Source organism: Scyliorhinus canicula, chromosome 6 (genome assembly GCF_902713615.1).
Source record: "Scyliorhinus canicula chromosome 6, sScyCan1.1, whole genome shotgun sequence".
NCBI lineage: Eukaryota > Metazoa > Chordata > Chondrichthyes > Carcharhiniformes > Scyliorhinidae > Scyliorhinus > Scyliorhinus canicula.
The window spans coordinates 2,229,814-2,252,990 of record NC_052151.1 but is presented as its reverse complement, the minus strand read 5'-3'; the positions used below and the strand labels follow the sequence as shown (position 1 = coordinate 2,252,990).

General features: G+C 52.9%; 1 protein-coding gene across 1 annotated transcript; it reads right to left on the bottom strand.

The window, feature by feature from the left end:
• Positions 1–345: 345 nt before the first annotated feature.
• LOC119966953 (heme-binding protein 2-like) lies at positions 346–22,425 on the bottom strand. Its single transcript, XM_038798907.1, has 4 exons — positions 22,206–22,425; positions 12,102–12,231; positions 6,075–6,249; positions 346–748 (listed from the first exon to the last, which is right to left on the bottom strand). Exons 1-4 carry the CDS (start codon positions 22,335–22,337, stop codon positions 583–585), a joined length of 603 nt encoding a protein of 200 aa, XP_038654835.1. The 5' UTR covers positions 22,338–22,425; the 3' UTR covers positions 346–582.
• Positions 22,426–23,177: the final 752 nt, after the last annotated feature.

Here is a 23,177-nt window from a genome sequence, read left to right as displayed (position 1 = left end):
AGAGTGCAGAAGGAGGCCACTCGGCCCATCGAGTCTGCACCGGCTCTTGGAAAGAGCACCCTACCCAAGGTTAACACCTCCACCCTATCCCCATAACCCAGTAACCCCACCCAACACTAAGGGCAATTTTGGACACTATGGGCAATTTAGCATGGCCAATCCACCTAACCTGCTCATCTTTGGACTGTGGGAGGAAACCGGAGCACCCGGAGGAAACCCACGCAGACACGGGGAGGATGTGCAGACTCCACACAGACAGTGACCCAAGCCGGGAATCGAACCTGGGACCATGGAGCTGTGAAGCCACAGTGCTATCCACCATGCTACCGTGCTGCCCTAAAGTTAAGGTCGAAGATCAGCCATGATCTTCCTGAACGGTGGAGCGGACCTGAAGAGTCTCTGTTTTTATTTAATTTTCAACAGACATTGCCGTCCCTCAAAGGTACTTCTGAAGGTAAGGAGATTAAAACTATGCTCAATATTCCAGATTAAACAAAATGGAAAGTTAAACAGTTTTAGAATAGAGTTAAGCACTTCTCACTGTTTGATGCCATGAAAGGTACAGAACCTTCCAGAAAACCTTCATTCTCCTGTTTTTTCAAAACCCATGTCCATTAACCCATGTGTGCTATAATAAGCGACGGCAAAAAATGTGCTATTGAAGGGTCGGTTGTCTTTTTCCAAATCCTTCAGTAATTGAATCACACGTTCTTCAGTTTGCTGATCATCAACGTTCGTGTCAAAAGTCCTGCAACAGAATTAAGAACAGAGGAATTTAATTTTTATACTCCTGACAAATCCTGTTTGGAAAGTCGGTTGCCAGGACAACAGGGACAGGGGTTGACCATTCAGCCCATTGAGCGGCCTGCACCAGTCAGTTAGTCCACAGCTGGAGTAAGATCATCGAGAAGCTGGCCAAATGGGCAGACAAGTGGCAGATAGAGGTAAGACAGCTGGGACATTGAAAAGAGCGCGAGAGGAGAGACAGCAGGGACATTGAAAAGAGCGCGAGAGGTAAGACAGCTGGGACATTGAAAAGAGCGCGAGAGGAGAGACAGCAGGGACATTGAAAAGAGCGCGAGAGGTAAGACAGCCGGGACATTGAAAACAGCGCGAGAGGAGAGACAGCCGGGACATTGAAAACAGCGCGAGAGGAGAGACAGCCGGGACATTGAAAAGAGCGCGAGAGGTAAGACAGCTGGGACATTGAAAAGAGTGCGAGAGGAGAGATAGCCAGGACATTGAAAAGAGCGCGAGAGGAGAGACAGCCAGGACATTGAAAAGAGCGCGAGAGGTAAGACAGCTGGGACATTGAAAACAGCGCGAGAGGTAAGACAGCCAGGACATTGAAAAGAGCGCGAGAGGAGAGACAGCCAGGACATTGAAAAGAGCGCGAGAGATAAGACAGCTGGGACATTGAAAAGAGTGCGAGAGGAGAGACAGCAGGGACATTGAAAAGAGCGCGAGAGGGAGACAGCCGGGACATTGAAAAGAGCGCGAGAGGGAGACAGCCGGGACATTGAAAACAGCGCGAGAGGTAAGACAGCCGGGACATTGAAAACAGCGCGAGAGGTAAGACAGCCAGGACATTGAAAAGAGCGCGAGAGGTAAGACAGCCGGGACATTGAAAACAGCGCGAGAGGAGAGACAGCCGGGACATTGAAAAGAGCGCGAGAGGTAAGACAGCCGGGACATTGAAAAGAGCGCGAGAGGAGAGACAGCCGGGACATTGAAAAGAGCGGGAGGGGACACATTGAGAGCGGCGGGGTGCCAGTGGGAGCAAAGATAATATAAGGCGGGAACCGGAAGTACGACCCGCGGACTTCTGGGAAGGATTTTCTCCTAGCCAATAAATTGTGGTGGAGAGGATACCCGAGACACTACACGTATAGTGTCTCCTACCCGCCCTCCTCCTCTAACCTAATAATAAGACCCATTGGTGTGAGCAGGTAAGTGCTATATTATATTATTATTTTTTTATTTTTTATTTTTTATTTGTTTTATATTTGTTTACCAGAACTTGGTTGAAATTAAGTGGGATGGCAGGGAAGGTACTGCAATGTTCCTCCTGCAGGATGTTTGAGGTGAGGGATGCCGTTAGTGTCCCTGCTGATTTTACCTGCAGGAAGTGCAGCCAGCTCCAGCTCCTACAAGACCGAGTTATGGTACTGGAGCTGGAGTTGGATGAACTTCGGATCATTCGGGAGGCAGAGGTGGTCATAGATAGGAGCTTCAGGGAAGTAGTTACACCAAAGACTGGAGATAGATGGGTAACTGTAAGAGGGACTGGGAAGAAGCAGTCAGTGCAGGGACCCCCTGCGGTCGTTCCCCTGAGTAACAAGTATACCGTTTTGGATACTTGTGGGGGGGACGACTTACCAGGGGTAAGCCATGGGGTGCAGGTCTCTAGCACGGAGTCTGTCCCTGTTGCTCAGAAGGGAAGGGGGGAGAGGAGCAGAGCATTAGTAATTGGGGACTCAATAGTCAGGGGCACAGATAGGAGATTTTGTGGGAGCGAGAGAGACTCACGTTTGGTATGTTGCCTCCCAGGTGCAAGGGTAAGTGATGTCTCGGATCGTGTTTTTCGGGTCCTTAAGGGGGAGGGGGAGCAGCCCCAAGTCGTAGTCCACATTGGCACTAACGACATAGGTAGGAAAGGGGACAAGGATGTCAGACAGGCCTTTAGGGAGCTAGGATGGAAGCTCAGAGCGAGAACAAACAGAGTTGTTATCTCTGGGTTGTTGCCCGTGCCACGTGATAGTGAGACAAGGAATAGGGAGAGAGAGCAATTAAACACGTGGCTACAGGGATGGTGCAGGCGGGAGGGATTCAGATTTCTGGATAACTGGGGCTCTTTCTGGGGAAGGTGGGACCTCTATAGACAGGATGGTCTACATCTGAACCTAAGGGGCACCAATATCCTGGGGGGGAGATTTGTTAGTACTCTTTGGGGGGGTTTAAACTAATTCAGCAGGGGCATGGGAACCTGGATTGTAGTTTTGGGGTGCGAGAGATTGAGAGTAGAGAGGTCAGGAGCACAGATTTGACTTCGCAGGAGGGTGCCAGTGTTCAGGTCAGTGGTTTGAAGTGTGTCTATTTCAATGCCAGGAGTATACGAAATAAGGTAGGGGAATTGGCAGCATGGGTTGGTACCTGGGACTTCGATGTTGTGGCCATTTCAGAGACATGGATAGAGCAGGGACAGGAATGGTTGGTGCAGGTTCCGGGGTTTAGGTGTTTTAGTAAAGTCAGAGAAGGGGGCAAAAGAGGGGGAGGTGTGGCGCTGCTAGTCAAGGACAGTATTACGGTGGCAGAAAGGATGCAAGATGGGGACTCTTCTTCCGAGGTAGTATGGGCTGAGGTTAGAAACAGGAAAGGAGAGGTCACCCTGCTGGGAGTTTTCTATAGGCCACCTAATAGTTCTAGAGATGTAGAGGAAAGGATGGCGAAGATGATTCTGGAAAAGAGCGAAAGTAACAGGGTAGTTGTTATGGGAGACTTTAACTTTCCTAATATTGACTGGAAAAGATATAGTTCGAGTACATTGGATGGGTCGTTCTTTGTACAATGTGTGCAGGAGGGTTTTCTGACACAATATGTTGACAGGCCAACAAGAGGTGAGGCCACTTTGGATTTGGTTTTGGGTAATGAACCAGGCCAGGTGTTAGATCTGGAGGTAGGTGAACACTTTGGAGACAGTGACCACAATTCGGTGACCTTTACATTAGTGATGGAAAGGGATAAGTATACCCCGCAGGGCAAGAGTTATAGCTGGGGGAAGGGCAATTATGATGCCATTAGACATGAATTAGGATGTGTAGGTTGGAGAAGTAGGCTGCAAGGGTTGGGCACACTGGATATGTGGAGCTTGTTCAAGGAACAGCTATTGCGTGTTCTTGATCAGTACGTACCAGTCAGACAGGGAGGAAAGGGTAGAGCGAGGGAACCGTGGTTTACCAAAGAAGTGGAATCTCTTGTTAAGAGGAAAAAGGAGGCCTATGTGAAGATGAGGCGTGAAGTTTCAGTTGGGGCGCTTAATAGTTACAGGGAAGCAAGGAAGGATCTAAAGAGAGAGCTAAGACGAGCAAGGAGGGGACACGAGAAGTCTTTGGCAGGTAGGATCAAGGAAAACCCAAAAGCTTTCTATAGGTATGTCAGGAATAAAAGAATGACTAGGGTAAGAGTAGGGCCAGTCAAGGACAGTGGTGGGAAGTTGTGTGTGGAGGCTGAGGAGATAAGCAAGATACTAAATGAATACTTTTTGTCAGTATTCACTCAGGAAAAAGATAATATTGTGGAGGAGAATGCTGAGACCCAGGCTATTAGAATAGATGGCATTGAGGTGCGTAGGGAAGAAGTGTTGGCAATTCTGGACAAGGTGAAAATAGATAAGTCCCCGGGGCCTGATGGGATTTATCCTAGGATTCTCTGGGAAGCCAGGGAAGAGATTGCTGAGCCTTTGGCTTTGATTTTTAGGTCATCATTGGCTACAGGAATAGTGCCAGAGGACTGGAGGATAGCAAATGTGTTCCCTTTGTTCAAGAAGGGGAGTAGAGATAACCCCGGTAACTATAGGCCGGTGAGCCTAACGTCTGTGGTGGGTAAAGTCTTGGAGAGGATTATAAAAGATACGATTTATAATCATCTAGATAGGAATAATATGATTAGGGATAGTCAGCATGGTTTTGTGAAGGGTAGGTCATGCCTCACAAACCTTATCGAGTTCTTTGAGAAGGTGACTGAACAGGTGGACGAGGGTAAAGCAGTTGATGTGTTGTATATGGATTTCAGTAAAGCGTTTGATAAGGTTCCCCACGGTCGGCTATTGCAGAAAATACGGAGGCTGGGGATTGAGGGTGATTTAGAGATGTGGATCAGAAATTGGCTAGTTGAAAGAAGACAGAGAGTGGTGGTTGATGGGAAATGTTCAGAATGGAGTTCAGTTACGAGTGGCGTACCACAAGGATCTGTTCTGGGGCCGTTGCTGTTTGTCATTTTTATAAATGACCTAGAGGAGGGCGCAGAAGGATGGGTAAGTAAATTTGCAGACGACACTAAAGTCGGTGGAGTTGTAGACAGTGCGGAAGGATGTTGCAGGTTACAGAGGGACATAGATAAGCTGCAAAGCTGGGCTGAGAGGTGGCAAATGGAGTTTAATGTGGAGAAGTGTGAGGTGATTCACTTTGGAAAGAATAACAGGAATGCGGAATATTTGGCTAATGGTAAAATTCTTGGTAGTGTGGATGAGCAGAGGGATCTCGGTGTCCATGTACATAGATCCCTGAAAGTTGCCACCCAGGTTGATAGGGTTGTGAAGAAGGCCTATGGTGTGATGGCCTTTATTGGTAGAGGGATTGAGTTCCGGAGCCATGAGGTCATGTTGCAGTTGTACAAAACTCTAGTACGGCCGCATTTGGAGTATTGCGTACAGTTCTGGTCGCCTCATTATAGGAAGGACGTGGATGCTTTGGAACGGGTACAGAGGAGATTTACCAGGATGTTGCCTGGTATGGAGGGAAAATCTTATGAGGAAAGGCTGATGGACTTGAGGTTGTTTTCGTTAGAGAGAAGAAGGTTAAGAGGTGACCTAATAGAGGCATACAAAATGATCAGAGGGTTAGATAGGGTGGACAGCGAGAGCCTTCTCCCGCGGATGGAGGTGGCTAGCACGAGGGGACATAGCCTTAAACTGAGGGGTAATAGATATAGGACAGAGGTCAGAGGTGGGTTTTTTACGCAAAGAGTGGTGAGGCCGTGGAATGCCCTACCTGCAACAGTAGTGAACTCGCCAACATTGAGGGCATTTAAAAGTTTATTGGATAAGCATATGGATGATAAGGGCATAGTGTAGGTTAGATGGCCTTTCGTTTTTTTTCCATGTCGGTGCAACATTGAGGGCCGAAGGGCCTGTACTGCGCTGTATCGTTCTATGTTCTATGTTCTATAGAGTTTAACACAGAGAAATGTGAGGTGATGCATTTTACAGAAAGGGTGGAGAGAGTCAATGCAGACTAAATGGCACAGTTCTAAAGAGAGTGCAGTAGCAGAGGGACCTAGGGGTGCACTAAACTCACCGGATATAGTACCAAAGATGAGGTCCAGTTTGTAATGTAACTGTTGGATCTGTTGGTTCAGGTGGGTTGTTGACTTCTGGAACTATCCGGAGTAATACACTGAATCTTTGTTGTATTTTCCCATTTTCCAAATATCCAAAGACTCCCCAAGGTGCAGAGAGAGGGACAACAGTAGCTGTAGACAGAGAGACAGAGAATTTAACTGGGTAATCAGCTTATGGGGAGTAAAACGTTACAGGTGAGGGGGCAGGGTGACTTTGTTGAAATGTGGAAAATGTTGTGATATCACTTTAAGGGAATATGCAAATGAACAAGTAGCCAGGATGTAGAGCAGCACTTGATGAACTAACTCCACCATCAACAACAACCAAACAAATCATCCTCAAGCCCTGACAATCGTGGCTGGAAACTTCAACCAGGCCGACCTCAGGAATGTTCCACCCAAACTCCATCAACATATCTCCTGCTCTGCCGGAGGTACAAACACCCTGGACCACTGCTACACGGGCATCAAAGGATTCTCCCGCTCCATTCCCCAACCACACTTTGGCAAATCCAACCACAAGTCGGTATTCCTACTTCCGGCTTACAAACGGCAACTCCAGTGCGCTGAGCTAATCAAGAAAACCGTGCAGTGCTGGTCCGAGGAATCTGAGCACATCCTCCGCATCTGCTCGGGGTCTGTGGATTGGTCCATATTCAGCTACCTGGACGAATACGTAACTACCGTCACAGACTTCATCAGTAACTGTGTCGAGGACTGTGATGCAAAGAAGACAATCCGGGTCTTCCCCAATGGGAAACCCTGGCTCAAACAAAGGGTTCACTCCCTGCTGAAGTTCCGGACAGAGGCGTTCAAGTCTGATGCCCCTGACCTATATAAGAAATCCTGGTACGACGTACGGAAAGCCATCATGGATGCAAAACGACAATACCGCATCAAACGAGAGTCCCTGGCCAATGACACTAACCCATGACGTCTATGACAGGGCTTATATGAGATCACGGGCTACAAAGGAAGGCCAGGCGGAATCTCTGGGGCTGGAGCATCCCGACCCGATGAACTGAACAAGTTCTATGCCCGCTTTGAGCAGTCAGCCAATGTATCAGTGCCACCTGCCCTAACAGCCCTGGACACACCCATACCCACTATTACAGCCTCAGGGGAAAGAGCTGCCTTCTTGAAAGTGAACCCGAGGAAAGCGACGGGCCCCGACGGAGTCCCTGGGCGAGCACTCAGAGCCTGTACAGACTAGCTGGCGAGTGTATTCGCAGATATCTTCACCACCTCACTCCTCCGCTCTGAGGTCCCCACCTCCTTCAAGAAGACCACCATAATGCCAGTACTAAAGAAGAACAAGGTAGCCTGCCTCAGCGACTACTGACCGGTGGCCCTGACGTCTGTTATCATGAAATGCTTTGGGCAGCCAGTCATGAGATGGATCATTGCCAACCTCCCAGACGGTCTCGATCCACTACAGTTTGCCGACCACCACACCAGTCCACAGCAGGCACTATCTCCCTGGCTCTACAATCAACACTCAAACACCTCGACAAGAAGGTCACCAACGTCAGACTGCTGTTCATAGACTACACCTCCGCCTTGTAATTGGTAATATGGAAACATGTGTCACTGCAAACATGGAAGCCTGGCAATATCTGGTCTGAGAGAAACATGAGAGGGTACAGGGAAAGATCCCACGAAGGGTTAATAGCAGCTGCAAAGAGCAGGATTATAAAATGCAGATTCTTTCTCTCAAGCAGGCTTAGCAAACACACAGGATTTTTGGATGAAGCTAGAAACAATGGCTCACACCTTCATTGAAAGTAACTATCTTAGGAAGCATCTGGAAAAACATGGACGAAGGTTTCAATTGAATTAAGTGACGAATGTTTAAAACAGGCAGGCCTTTCAAGTCATAACCAAGTGAAATTTTAGCATACAGCTAAAAGCAATGATTCACACCTTCATTGAAATTAACTATCTTAGTAAACAGCTGGAAAGGAAAGGATGAGGTTCAGTTGGATTTGGTGACAATTCTAGGTGTGAAATTTTGCTAATATCAGGTACATTAAAGAAAATTGGAGACTATCAGTCTACAAGAAACATAATTCAAAGCCAAAATCAAAGTCAAAATTATGAGCTGGGGACAATTGGAAAATAAAACTATAGAAATGACAGGAATTAAAAGTAACACCTCTTGAAACCAAAGCATTTTTGAATATCACAAAGGAACTTTGAACATCACAAAGGAAACAATGTAATCAGATCTGAGAGGTGAGGCCATGCCCAAAATGAATACTTAGTTGTATTAGAATGTTTAGATCAAAGATACTTTTTACAATCAAAATGAAATAATAGTTACTTTACAATAAGGTCATAAAAACTTAATAACTGTTAGACAGAAAATATAAACCCAAAGACCAGAGCAGGAACTACCAGAACCAGAAGTCAGAGAGAAGGAACAAGAGAAGCAGAGTTAGCTTACAGCCAGCTCGGTCATGGGAAAGATAAGACATAGCAGCCGAGCTAAAACAGCTAATACATCTAAGGAAGACGGGAATTTAAAGAGGAGGCAGAGTCAGCTCAGAGATAGCCAGCAGAGCCAGCTCTCACAGCTCGGTACATGGGAAAGATAGGACACAGCAACCGAGCTAACCAGCAAATACATCTAAAGAAGACCAGACTTTAAAGAAGATTGATTGTCAAGGTGGGCCTGAAGGTCCCTTCAACCAACCAGAAGGATCCAGAAGCAAGATCTTTTTACCTTTCTGGAAAGAGAGTGATTGCAGCTTTTAAAATAAAAAAATACAATAATAAAATAACTTAATTTAACCTGAAACAGTGGTTATTCCTAAAGTCTACTTTACTTAAACAGGGTCTGTTTAGCTCACAGGGCTAATTGCTGGCTTTGAAAGCAGACCAAGGCAAGCCAGCAGCACGGTTCGAATCCCGTAACAGCCTCCCCGAACAGGCGCCGGAATGTGGTGACTAGGGGCTTTTCACAGTAACTTCATTTGAAGCCTACTTGTGACAATAAGCGATTTTCATTTCACTTCACTTACTTAGCAATGCAGGACCCAGGATCAATGCTACTAAGTGGTAAGTAGATGAAATTTTCGTTGAAGGTATGGGTTATACCGGGGGATAACTTGAAAATAGAGTTTGACCTGAATAGCACCCACCGAAGCCTGCATCGGAGTCAGGGAGTGAGAATCCCTGTTCACCATTTAGAATGTCGGCCCTTTTCGGTATAGGGGGAATTCTAAGAATAATGGTGAATTTTCAACAACAGCCTTCAACACTATTATCCCGACAAGACTAATAACCAAACTCTGCAATCTTGGGCTTGACCCCTCCCTGTGCAGCTGGATCCTCAACTTCCTCACCAACAGACCGCAATCTGTCTGGATCGGCAACAGCACCTCCTCCACAATAGTCCCCAACACCGGGGCCCCACAAGGATGTGTGCTCAGTCCTCTACAGCACTCCCTATACACATGACTGTGTGGCAAGATTTAACTCCAACTCAATCTGGACATTTGTGGATGATACAACTGTGGTGGGTCGTATCTCAAACAACGACGAATCAGACGACAGAAGGGAGATAAATCACTTGGTTGCATGGTGTACCAAAAACAACCTCTCTCTAAATGTTGGAAAGACCAAGGAACTGATCATTGACTTCAGGAAGCGCAGCACGTCACACACTCCCGTCTGCATCAATGGCTCCGAAGTGGAGATAATAATCATAATAATCGCTGAGTGTCACGAGTAGGCTTCAATGAAGTTACTGTGAAAAGCCCCTAGTCACCACGTTCCAGCACCTGTTCGGGGAGGCCGGTATGGAAATTGTACCCATGCTGCTGGTCTTGTTCTGCATTACAAGCCAGCTGTTTAGCCCACTGTGCTAAACCAGCCCCTAAACCAGATGGTCGATAGCTTTAAGTTCCTGGGGGTCACCATCACCATTACACTGTCCTGGTCCACTCACGTTGATGCAACAGTCAGGAAAGCCCAACAACATCTCTACTTCCTCCGGAAGCTAAAGAAATTCAGCATGTCTGCATCGACTCTCACAAACTTCTACAGATGTTCCACAGAGAGCATCCTATCCAGCTGCATCACAGCCTGGTATGGCAACTGCTCGGCCCAAGATCGCAAGAAACTGCAGAGTGTGGTGAACTCAGCCCAATGCATCACACAAGCTTGCCACCCACACATTGATTCTGTCTACACCTCCCACTGCCTCAGGAAGGCAGGCAGCATTATCAGAGACCCCTCCCACCCAGACATTGCCTTCTTCCAGACCCTTCCATCAGGCAGAAGGTACAGACGTCCGAAGACCCCCACATCCAGACAGAGGAACAGCTTCTTCCCCACAGCTACCAGACTCCCCAACGACTCCCCCTCGGACTGATCTGTTCCCTGTGAGAACACTATTCAGGATGCCCTATGCTGCTTTTGTTTGGCCTTGTTCCGCACTGTAACCAATCAGTATTTGTTGATGTACCATTTGTTCCTTTGGCCACAGAAAAATACTTTTCACTGTACTTCGGTACATGTGACAATCAATCAATGGATCAATTCTGGATCCAAGCTGCTGCCCCTTCCATCACATCAGTTTAAATTTTGCTAACAGTCTACTAATCATTCACCCTCAACTACCATTAACCATTCACCCTCAACTACCATTAACCATTAACCATTCACCCTCAACTACCATTAACCATTAAACATTCACCCTCAACCGCCATAAACCATTAAACATTCACCCTCAACCACCATTAACCATTAAACATTCACCCTCAACCACCATTAACCATTAAACATTCAGCCTCAACCACCATTAACCATTAAACATTCACCCTCAACCACCATTAACCATTAAACATTCACCCTCAACCACCATTAACCATTAAACATTCACCCTCAACCACCATTAACCATTAAACATTCCCCCTCAACCACCATTAACCATTAACCATTCACCCTCAGCCACCATTAACCATTAAACATTCACCCTCAACCACCATAAACCATTCACCCTCAGCCACCATTAACCATTAAGCATTCACCCTCAACCACCATTAACCATTAACCATTCACCCTCAACCACCATTAACCATTAAACATTCACCCTCAACCACCATTAACCATTAAACATTCAGCCTCAACCACCATTAACCATTAAACATTCACCCTCAACCACCATTAACCATTAAACATTCACCCTCAGCCATCATTAACCATTAAACATTCACCCTCACCCACCATTAACCATTAAACATTCACCCTCACCCACCATTAACCATTAAACATTCAGCCTCAACCACCATTAACCATTAAACATTCACCCTCAACCACCATTAACCATTAAACATTCACCCTCAACCACCATTAACCATTAAACATTCAGCCTCAACCACCATTAACCATTAACCATTCACCTTCAACCACCATTAACCATTAAACATTCACCCTCAACCACTGTTAACCGTTAAACATTCACCCTCAACCACCATTAACCATTAACCATTCACCATTATCCACCATTAACCATGAAATAACTGCACGCAGTTAGTTACAGACGATTTCTCTTTAACAAGGTAGAATTTCCTGTCACTGAGTCTCAGACAGGAGCCAGCTTTCCTGCAGCATCCACTGAGCTGAGAGAGATGCTGTTTCTCAGCTTCTACAAGGGTTCATGTCGACTCCAATAGCGGGTTCATGCCTGACAAAGAGCCTTTATTACACTGGGGAAATTCAGCAACTACAGCTGGAATCCTGCTCCCAGTACACGTGGGAAACTGTCCTGGATTCTGGGAATATAAAGCCGGCAGGTATCAAAGCAGGAGCCCCATTAGCGCCTCAACCCACTAGTCCCATGTGACCGAGGATCACTCTGGGATTGACAATTCTTTGGTCAGTGTGTCAGTCTGTACAGAAAGTTTCAAACCTGACAGGTTAAAGAGGGAACGGTTGCTTTATAATCTGTTGTTACTTTGAAGGAACATCTGACATACCTGCAACATTCCCACAACGTGCATAACTGAATAGTTTCTCCAGACCGATTGCCAGCGCACTTTCAATATCCTCTGCATCAACTTCAGTTTGAACCCATTGCCGAAATTCAAATTCAAACTCATAATAATTCTGAAACAAGAAAATAAAATCCATCACCATGTGACACAACTGAACTGGCACCAAAACCCATCAGTGTTGAGGGGCCTGTCCTCGGTTCCCAGGTGTGGGAACAGTATTCATGTCCTGCATGGACTGACCTGGGAAAAGAGTTTGGAGTTGATGATGGGAGACTTGGCATCCCCATTTCCAGATGGATTTTCCTGACCCCCTCATGCACTCTTTCAACTTTCGAGTTACCCTGCACATTGGGCCTGACTCCTTCCCCTTGGGCTTTCAATGAAAACAAATATAGAGAATGTTATTGACGGCCATCGACACTGAATCATGTCCAGTCATTGTGTTTCCCTTTGGCTGTTTTACCACATTATTTAAACAGAAAGGTTTCAATGGGTCAGAAACTGGGCCTCGTATCCAGGCACTAATCCAGGCTGAAAGCATAGGAGCTGGAATAGGCCCAACAGCTCCTCAAGCCTTTTGTTTAGAAAATATTTTATTTAAGCATTTGCAATTTTTACAATTTGACATGTTGACATTTCTAAAACAACCGCACAGGTCGACGCACAAAATACCCCCTAAAAGATCAAATAATAAACCACATCCCCCACGTCCCCTACCCTGTCCCCAATTGCCCGTATCTGACATTACCCTGCCTCCTGATATCCTTCCCCCCCCCCCTTTTCCCTTTCCCCCCTTACTGCTGACGTTCAGTTTTTGTTGAAGAAATCGATGAACGGCTGCCAACTCCGGGCGAATCCCTGTATTGATCCTCTCAGAGTGAACTTGATTTTCCCCAGACTGAGAAACTGGACCATATCGCTGACCCACACTCCTGACTTCAGGGGCTCCGGGTCCCTCCATCTCAGCAAGATCCATCTCCGAGTCACCAGGGAGGAGAAGGTCAGGATATCAGCCGCCTCCCCCCTTTGCCCCCGGACCCTTCGACACCCCAAATATTGCTAATTCTGGACTCGGATTTACCCTACCTTCCAGGACTTCTGACATAACATCTGCAAATCCCTGCCAGAATTCCCTCAGTTTGGGACATGCCCAAAACATATGAACATGGTTGGCCGGGCTACCCCCACACTGACCACATCTGTCCTCCACATCCTTGAACTGAATCAAGCTGAGTGTAGCACAGGGCGAGGATGCATTTACCCTTTTCAAGGCTTTTTCCCACAGTTCAGTTTCCAGCTCCCCTCCCAACTCCTCTTCCCACTTCCTCTTCCCCTCTCTGATAGGGGCCCCTTCCCACTCTAACAATTCCCTGTATATCTATGGAACTTTCCCACTCCAACCCCTGTTTTTGACAGCACTTTATCCTCAGGGGGAGGCTTGGAAAGCTTGGGGCCTGTCTCTGTACAAAGTCCCGCACACCCTCAGGGCCCCCACACCCTCAGGGCCCCCACACCCTCCGGGCCCCCACACCCTCAGGGCCCCCACACCCTCAGGGCCCCCACACCCTCAGGGCCCCCACACCCTCAGGGCCCCCCCACCCTCAGGGCCCCCACACCCTCAGGGCCCCCACACCCTCAGGGCCCCCACACCCTCAGGGCCCCCACACCCTCAGGGCGCCCCCACCCCCCCACCCTCAGGGCCCCACACCCTCAGGGCCCCACACCCTCAGGCCCCCCCCACCCTCAGGGCCCCCACACCCTCAGGGCCCCCCCCACCCTCCGGGCCCCACCCCACCCTCCGGGCCCTCACACCCTCAGGGCCCCCCCCACCCTCCGGGCCCCACCCCACCCTCCGGGCCCCCACACCCTCAGGGCCCCCCCCACCCTCCGGGCCCCCCCCCACCCTCCGGGCCCCCACACCCTCCGGGCCCCCACACCCTCAGGGCCCCCACACCCTCAGGGCCCCCACACCCTCAGGGCGCCCCCACCCCCCCCACCCTCAGGGCCCCACACCCTCAGGGCCCCACACCCTCAGGGCGCCCCCACCCCCCCCACCCTCAGGGCCCCACACCCTCAGGGCCCCCACACCCTCAGGGCCCCCCCCACCCTCAGGGCCCCCCCACCCTCAGGGCCCCCACACCCTCAGGGCCCCCACACCCTCAGGGCCCCCACACCCTCAGGGCGCCCCCCCCCCCCACACCCTCAGGGCTCCCACACCCTCAGGGCCCCCACACCCTCAGGGCCCCCACACCCTCAGGGCTGCCTTCACCACAGGACCTGTGGAGTATCGAGCCAGCGAGAACGGCAGGGACGCCATCAGTAAAGCCTCCAAACTCGTACCTTTGCAGGATGCTGCCTCCATCCGCTCCCAGACCGACCCCTCCCCCTCTACCCACTTCCTGACCATCAATGTGTTGGCAGCCCAGGAATAGTTAATAAAGCTCGGGAGAGCCAATCCCCCTTCCCCGTGTGCCGGTTCCAGGAGTGCCCTCCTTACTATCGGGGTTTTACCTGTCCATATAAACCTCGATATCACCACATTCATACTTCTGAAAAAAGCCTTTGGGACGAAAATCAGGAGACATTGAAAAAAGAAAATCAGTCTCGGAAGGACAGTCACCTTCACCATCTGAACCCTCCCAGCCCCCAGCGTCAGTGGGAGCCGGTCCCATCTACAAAAATCCCATTGGATCCACTGCTTTGCCCAAACTTAACTTGTGAAGCTGCCTCCAATCCTTGGCCACTTCAATCCCCAGATCCCTAAAACTCTTCCCAACCACTGTGGGCATGAGGCAGACATTGTCAAACGATGTGGAGCACGGAGCCCATCGCAGAGCGGGCTGCCATCACCCTCCATCCCATGGCTCCGACCCGCTGTTCCTGCCAACCCAGAGCCCCCAGCTCGGAGCGCCGCAGGTATGAATCACGGAGGGAGTTGCAGGCGGGGGATGTGGGGGGCGGGTGGTGGGATGCGGGGTCCGTGCCCCAGGCTTGATTCCCCCCCCCCCCCCCCCCCCCCGCCCCAATCTAGTTGGTGAACCTGGAGACGATCAAAGCGTCCCGTCCCCATTTGCCCCGGTGCACATGTCGGGCAGCCTCCTGTGCCGCCCATTGCAGGGGACCCTGGGGGGGTCTCCCTATCACAGGGGTCTCTGTGGGGGGTCTCTGTGGGGGGGGGTCTCCCTATCACAGGGGTCTCTGTGGGGGGGTGTCCCTATCACAGGGGTCTCTGTGGGGGGGTCTCCCTATCACAGGGGTCTCTGTGGGGGGGGGGGGGGCTCCCTATCACAGGGGCCTCTGTGGGGGGGTCTCTGTGGGGGGGTGTCCCTATCACAGGGGTCTCTGTGGGGGGTCTCCCTATCACAGGGGTCTCTGTGGGGGAGGGGGCTCCCTATCACAGGGGTCTCTGTGGGGGGTCTCTGTGGGGGGGTCTCCCTATCACAGGGGTCTCTGTGGGGGGGGGGGGCTCCCTATCACAGGGGCCTCTGTGGGGGGGTCTCTGTGGGGGGGTGTCCCTATCACAGGGGTCTCTGTGGGGGGTCTCCCTATCACAGGGGTCTCTGTGGGGGGGGGGGGCTCCCTATCACAGGGGCCTCTGTGGGGGGGTCTCTGTGGGGTGGTATCCCTATCACAGGGGTCTCTGTGGGGGGGTCTCCCTATCACAGGGGTCTCTGTGGGGGGTCTCTGTGTGGGGGGGGGTCTCCCTATCACAGGGGCCTCTGTGGGGGGGTCTCACTATCACAGGGGTCTCTGTGGGGGGGTCTCCCTATCACAGGGGTCTCTGTGGGGGGGTCTCTGTGGGGGGTGTCCCTATCACAGGGGTCTCTGTGGGGGGTCTCCCTATCACAGGGGTCTCTGTGGGGGGGGGCTCCCTATCACAGGGGCCTCTGTGGGGAGGTCTCTGTGGGGTGGTGTCCCTATCACAGGGGTCTCTGTGGGGGGGTCTCCCTATCACAGGGGTCTCTGTGGGGGGTCTCTGTGTGGGGGGGGGGGGGTCTCCCAATCACAGGGGCCTCTGTGGGGGGGTCTCACTATCACAGGGGTCTCTGTGGGGGGGGTCTCCCTATCACAGGGGTCTCTGTGGGGGGGTCTCTGTGGGGGGGTCTCCCTATCACAGGGGTCTCTGTGGGGGGGTCTCTGTGGGGGGGGTGTCCCTATCACAGGGGTCTCTGTGGGGGGGGGTCTCCCTATCACAGGGGTCTCTGTGGGGGGTCTCTGTGTGGGGGGGGTCTCCCTATCACAGGGGCCTCTGTGGGGGGGTCTCACTATCACAGGGGTCTCTGTGGGGGGGGTCTCCCTATCACAGGGGTCTCTGTGGGGGGGGTCTCCCTATCACAGGGGTCTCTGTGGGGGGGGTGTCCCTATCACAGGGGCCTCTGTGGGGGGTCTCCCTTTCACAGGGGTCTCTGTGGGGGGGGTCTCCCGATCACAGGGGTCTCTGTGGGGGGGGGCCTCACTATCACAGGGGTCTCTGTGGGGGGGGTCTCCCTATCACAGGGGTCTCTGTGGGGGGGGGGGGTCTCTGTGGGGGTGTCTCCCTATCACAGGGGTCTCTGTGGGGGGGTGGTCTCCCTATCACAGGGGTCTCTGTGGGGGGGGTGTCCCTATCACAGGGTTCTCTGTGGGGGGGTCTCCCTATCACAGGGGTCTCTGTGGGGGGGGGTCTCCCTATCACAGGGGTCTCTGTGGGGGGGGGTCTCCCTATCACAGGGGTCTCTGTGGGGGGGGGGCTCCCTATCACAGGGGTCTCTGTGGGGGTCTCACTATCACAGGGGTCTCTGTGGAGGGGGGGCTCCCTATCACAGGGGTCTCTGTGGGGGGGGGTCTCACTATCACAGGGGTCTCTGTGGGGGGGTCTCCCTATCACAGGGGTCTCTGTGGGGGGGGGTCTCCCTATCACAGGGGTCTCCGTGAGGGTCTCACTATCACAGGGGTCACTGTGGAGGGGGTCTCCCTATCACAGGGGTCTCTGTGGGGGGTCTCTGTGGGGGGGTTCTCCCTATCACAGGGGTCTCTGAGGGGTGGGGTCTCCCTATCACAGGGGTCTCTGTGGGGGGGTCTCCCTATCACAGGGGTCTCTGTGGGGGGGTCTCCCTATCACAGGGGTCTCCGTGAGGGTCTCACTATCACAGGGGTCACTGTGGGGGGCTGTCTCCCTATCACAGGGGTCTCTGTGGAGGGTCTCTGTGGGGGGGTTCTCCCTATCACAGGGGTCTCTGAGGGGTGGGGTCTCCCTATCACAGGGATCTCTGTGGGGGGTCTCCCTATCACAGGGGTCTCTGTGGGGGGGGGGGTCTCCCTATCACAGGGGTCTCCGTGAGGGTCTCACTATCACAGGGGTCACTGTGGAGGGGGTCTCCCTATCACAGGGGTCTCTGTGGGGGGTCTCTGTGGGGGGGTTCTCCCTATCACAGGGGTCTCTGAGGGGTGGGGTCTCCCTATCACAGGGGTCTCTGTGGGGGGTCTCCCTATCACAGGGGTCTCTGTGGGGGGGTCTCCCTATCACAGGGGTCTCCGTGAGGGTCTCACTATCACAGGGGTCACTGTGGGGGGCTGTCTCCCTATCACAGGGGTCTCTGTGGAGGGTCTCTGTGGGGGGGTTCTCCCTATCACAGGGGTCTCTGAGGGGTGGGGTCTCCCTATCACAGGGATCTCTGTGGGGGGTCTCCCTATCACAGGGGTCTCTGTGGGGGGGGTCTCCCTATCACAGGGGTCTCTGTGGGGGGTGTCTCCCTATCACAGGGGTCTCTGTGGGGGGGGGGTCTCCCTATCACAGGGGTCTCTGTGGGGGGTCACTGTGGGGGGGGGGGGGTCTCCCTATCACAGGGGTCTCTGTGGGGGGGTCTCCCTATCACAGGGGTCTCCGTGAGGGTCTCACTATCACAGGGGTCACTGTGGGGGGGTCTCCCTATCACAGGGGTCTCTGTGGGGGGGGGGGGGGGTCTCCCTATCACAGGGGTCTCTGTGGGGTGGGGTCTCCCTATCACAGGGGTCTCTGTGGGGGTCACTGTGGAGGGGATCTACCTATCACAGGGGTCTCTGAGGGGGGGGTCTCTGTGGGGGGTCTCTGTGGGGGGGTCTCCCTATCACAGTGGTCTCTGTGGGGGGGTCTCTGTGGGGGGGGTCTCCCTATCACAGGGGCCTCTGTGGGGGGGGGTCTCACTATCACAGGGGTCTCTGTGGGGGGGGGGGGTCTCCCTATCACAGGGGTCTCTGTGGGGGGGGGTCTCACTATCACAGGGGTCTCTGTGGGGGTCTCCCTATCACAGGGGTCACTGTGGGGGAGGGGGCTCCCTATCACAGGGGTCTCTGTGGGGGGGTCTCACTATCACAGGGGTCTCTGTGGGGGTCTCCCTATCACAGGGGTCACTGTGGGGGGGGGAGGCTCCCTATCACAGGGGTCACTGTGGGGGGGTCTCCCTATCACAGGGGTCTCTGTGGGGGGTCTCTGTGGGGGGGTCTCCCTATCACAGGGGTCTCTGTGGGGGGTCTCTGTGGGGGGGTTCTCCCTATCACAGGGGTCTCTGAGGGGTGGGGTCTCCCTATCACAGGGGTCTCTGTGGGGGGGTCTCCCTATCACAGGGGTCTCTGTGGGGGGGTCTCCCTATCACAGGGGTCTCCGTGAGGGTCTCACTATCACAGGGGTCACTGTGGGGGGCTGTCTCCCTATCACAGGGGTCTCTGTGGAGGGTCTCTGTGGGGGGGTTCTCCCTATCACAGGGGTCTCTGAGGGGTGGGGTCTCCCTATCACAGGGGTCTCCGTGAGGGTCTCACTATCACAGGGGTCACTGTGGGGGGGTCTCCCTATCACAGGGGTCTCTGTGGGGGGGGGGGTCTCCCTATCACAGGGGTCTCTGTGGGGTGGGGTCTCCCTATCACAGGGGTCTCTGTGGGGGTCACTGTGGAGGGGATCTACCTATCACAGGGGTCTCTGAGGGGGGGGTCTCTGTGGGGGGGTCTCTGTGGGGGGGTCTCCCTATCACAGTGGTCTCTGTGGGGGGGTCTCTGTGGGGGGGGTCTCCCTATCACAGGGGCCTCTGTGGGGGGGGTCTCACTATCACAGGGGTCTCTGTGGGGGGGGTCTCCCTATCACAGGGGTCTCTGTGGGGGGGGTCTCACTATCACAGGGGTCTCTGTGGGGGTCTCCCTATCACAGGGGTCACTGTGGGGGAGGGGGCTCCCTATCACAGGGGTCTCTGTGGGGGGGTCTCACTATCACAGGGGTCTCTGTGGGGGTCTCCCTATCACAGGGGTCACTGTGGGGGGGGGAGGCTCCCTATCACAGGGGTCACTGTGGGGGGGTCTCCCTATCACAGGGGTCTCTGTGGGGGGTCTCTGTGGGGGGGTCTCCCTATCACAGGGGTCTCTGTGGGGGGGTCTCCCTATCACAGGGGTCTCTGTGGGGGGTCTCTGTGGGGGGGGGTCTCCCTATCACAGGGGTTTCTGTGGGGTGGGGGGTCCCTATCACAGGGGTCTATGTGGGGGGGGGTCTCCCTATCACAGGGGTCTCTGTGGGGGTCTCACTATCGCAGGGGTCTCTGTGGGGGGTCTCCCTATCACAGGGGTCTCTGTGGGGGGGTCTCCCTATCACAGGGGTCTCTGTGGGGGGGTCTCCCTATCACAGGGGTCTCTGTGGGGGGTCTCTGTGGGGGGGGGGTCTCCCTATCACAGGGGTCTCTGTGGGGGTGTCTCCCTATCACAGGGGTCTCTGTGGGGGTCACTGTGGGGGGGGGGGGTCTCCCTATCACAGGGGTCTCTGTGGGGGGGTCTCCCTATCACAGGGGTTTCTGTGGGGTGGGGGGTCCCTATCACAGGGGTCTATGTGGGGGGGGTCTCCCTATCACAGGGGTCTCTGTGGGGGTCTCACTATCACAGGGGTCTCTGTGGGGGGTCTCCCTATCACAGGGGTCTCTGTGGGGGGGTCTCCCTATCACAGGGGTCTCTGTGGGGGGTCTCCCTATCACAGGGGTCTCTGTGGGGGGTCTCTGTGGGGGGGGGGGTCTCCCTATCACAGGGGTCTCTGTGGGGGTGTCTCCCTATCACAGGGGTCTCTGTGGGGGTCACTGTGGGGGGGGTCTCCCTATCACAGGGGTCTCTGTGGGGGGGTCTCCCTATCACAGGGGTCTCTGTGGGGGTCTCACTATCACAGGGGTCTCTGTGGGGGGTCTCTGTGGGGGGGGGTCTCACTATCACAGGGGTCTCTGTGGGGGGGTCTACCTATCACATGGGTCTTTGTGGGGGGGGGGTCTCCCTATCCTGGGGTCTCTGTGGGGGGGTCTCCCTATCACATGGGTCTCTGTGGGGGGGGGTCTCCCTATCACAGGGGTCTCTGTGTGGGGGGGGTCTCCCTATCACAGGGGTCTCTGTGGGGGGGTCTCCCTATCACAGGGGTCTCTGTAGGGGTCACTGTGGAGGGGGTCTACCTATCACAGGGGTCTCTGTGGGGGGGGGTCTCCCTTTCACAGGGGTCTCTGTGGGGGGGGGGGGCTCCCTATCTCAGGGGTCTCTGTGGGGGGGGGGCTCCCTATCACAGGGGTCTCTGTGGGGGGTCTCTGTGGGGGGTCTCCCTATCACAGGGGTCTCTGTGGGGGGTCTCTGTGGGGGGCTGTCTCCCTATCACAGGGGTCTCTGTGGGCGGGGTCTCCCTATCACAGGGGTCTCTGTGGGGGGTCTCCCTATCACAGGGGTCTCTGTGGGGGTCTCACTCTCACAGGGGTCTCTGTGGGGGGGTGTCCCCCATCACAGGGGTCTCTGTGTGGGGGGGGGGGTATGTTGTATCACCGCTGTATTTGTGCATCTGGGAGGGGTCGGGGGTGGGGCAGGGTTGGGGTGGGGGGAGTGTCGGGGAAGGGTCGGGGGTTGTTGGGGTGTGTGTTGGGGCAGTTTCAGGGGTGGGACGTCAGACTACCACAGGGGTTAGCACTATTGCTTCATAGCTCCAGGGTCCCAGGTTTGATTCCCGGCTTGTGTCACTGTCTGTGCGGAGTCTGCACGCTCTCCCCGTGTCTGCGTGGGTTTCCTCCGGGTGCTCCGGTTTCCTCCCACAAGTCCCGAAAGACGTGCTGTTAGGTGAATTGGACATTCTGAATTCTCTCTCTGTGACCCGAACAGGTGCCGGAATGTGGCGACTAGGGGCTTTTCACAGTAACTTCATTGCAGTGTTAATGTCAGCCTACTTGTGACAATAAAGATCATTATTATTATTATTATCCTGACCATGCCTCTCATAATCTTGTCCACCTCGATCAGATCGCCCCTCAGTCTTCTCTGCTCCTGTGAAAACAACCCAAGCCGATCTAACCTCTCTCCATAACTGAAATGTTCCATCCCAGGCAGCATCCTGGTGAATCTCCTCTGCACCCCCTCCAGTACAATCACATCCTTCCTATAATGTGGTGACCAGAATTACACACAGTCCTCCAGCTGTGACCTCACCAAAGTTCTCCAACTCCAACATGACCTCCCTGCTTTTGGAATCTAGGCCTCGATTGATAACAGCGAGTGTCCCATTTGCCTTTTTCCCCACCCCATTAACCTGCCCTCTGCCTTCAGAGACCCACCCTCAGCTTCCTGCCTCCCCTCCAATGATGGATCCAATATATCCCTTTGCCTTGGGTCCCATGGGCCCTGACTTGATCAGTCTGCCACGAGGGACCCTATCAACAGCCTGGCTAAAGTCCATATCGACCACTCCAAATGCATTCCTGGTTCCTGCCTCAAATAATTCTACTGTATTTGTCAGGAAAGACCTTCCCTTAACAAATCCACGCTGACTATTCCTGATTAATCCGTGTCTAACGTACAGATAGATTCTGTCCCTCAGAATACTTTCCTGATCCCAGCCTTGAATTTAGAAATCATTAACTGTGTGAGTGCCGGGTCCCAGGATGTCTGAACCTCCCGGGGCAGATATTTCACTGTTTATTCCAGTTCACACACTCAGCATTGACAAGCCTCCCTGCCTGAGTGACACAGATGTTTGACAGTAAAGAGAGTAAAGGGGACTCGACCCTAAAATACAGGCATTAAATAATTTCCACTGGGTACGAACATTACAGAGAGCAGCAAACTCTGAATTATACTCACCTTGTCCTTAATGACGACTTCGGGTTTAAGGCAGTCATCCCGTTCACAGAGTTCGATCACCTTGCCTACTGGATTCTGTGCAGCGAGATGGTTCCAGAAGAGGACAGACACGGTTAAGAAGATTCTCAGCATCTTGGTGTCGGGACAGGTCTCTGGTGAATTCACTGAATGACCCTCAGCACCTTCAGCTCGATCTGCAGTTTGAGCAGAGAGCTCAGAGATTTTTATACTGTTTCAAAGGGATGGTTTTGAATAAAGTTTAGCTACGGGAACATCACGGTGTTGAAGAAACGCCCCAGCTGATTAACTATGGAAATGTTTTCAAAACTAGTACAAAAGGTGACATCACACGGGATCAGGGCTGAGCTAGCAAGATGGATACAGAACTGGCTAGGTCATAGAAGGCAGACAGTAGCAATGGAAGGGTACTTTTCTGATTGGAGGACTGTGACTAGTGGTGTTCCACAGGGATCAGTGCTGGGACCTTTGCTGTTCGTAGTATATATAAATGATTTGGAGGACAATGTAACTGGTCTGATTAGTAAGTTTGCAGACGACACAAAGGTTGGTGGAATTGCGGATAGCGATGAGGACTGTCAGAGGATACAGCAGGATTTAGATTGTTTGGAGATTTGGGCAGAGAGATGGCAGATGGGGTTTAATCTGGAGAAATTTGAGGCAATGCATTTTGGAAGGTCTAATGCAGGTAGGGAATATATAGTGAATGATAGAACCCTCAAGAGTATTGACAGTCAGAGAGATCTAGGTGTACAGGTCACTGAAAGGGCCAACACAGGTGAAGTCACTGGAAGGGGCAACACAGGTGGAGAAGGTAGTCAAGAAGGCATACGGCATGCTTGCCTTCATTGGCCGGGGCATTGAGTATAAAAATTGGCAAGTTATGTTGCAGAACCTTAGTTAGGCCACACTGCTGCTCAGCTGGGCCCATCCATCTGGTAGCGGGCCTTGAAG

What these genes read in the sequence shown, in the direction of transcription:
- LOC119966953 (XM_038798907.1), bottom strand. Translation starts at nt 22,337, where the DNA reads ATGCTGAGAATCTTCTTAACCGTGTCTGTCCTCTTCTGGAACCATCTC. An exon ending in ACGTTGTGGGAATGTTGCAG is followed by an intron (nt 6,250 to 12,101) that starts GTATGTCAGATG and finishes CTCTGTCTACAG; the next exon opens with CTACTGTTGTCCCTCTCTCT. An exon ending in CATCTTTGGTACTATATCCG is followed by an intron (nt 749 to 6,074) that starts GTGAGTTTAGTG and finishes ATTCTGTTGCAG; the next exon opens with GACTTTTGACACGAACGTTG.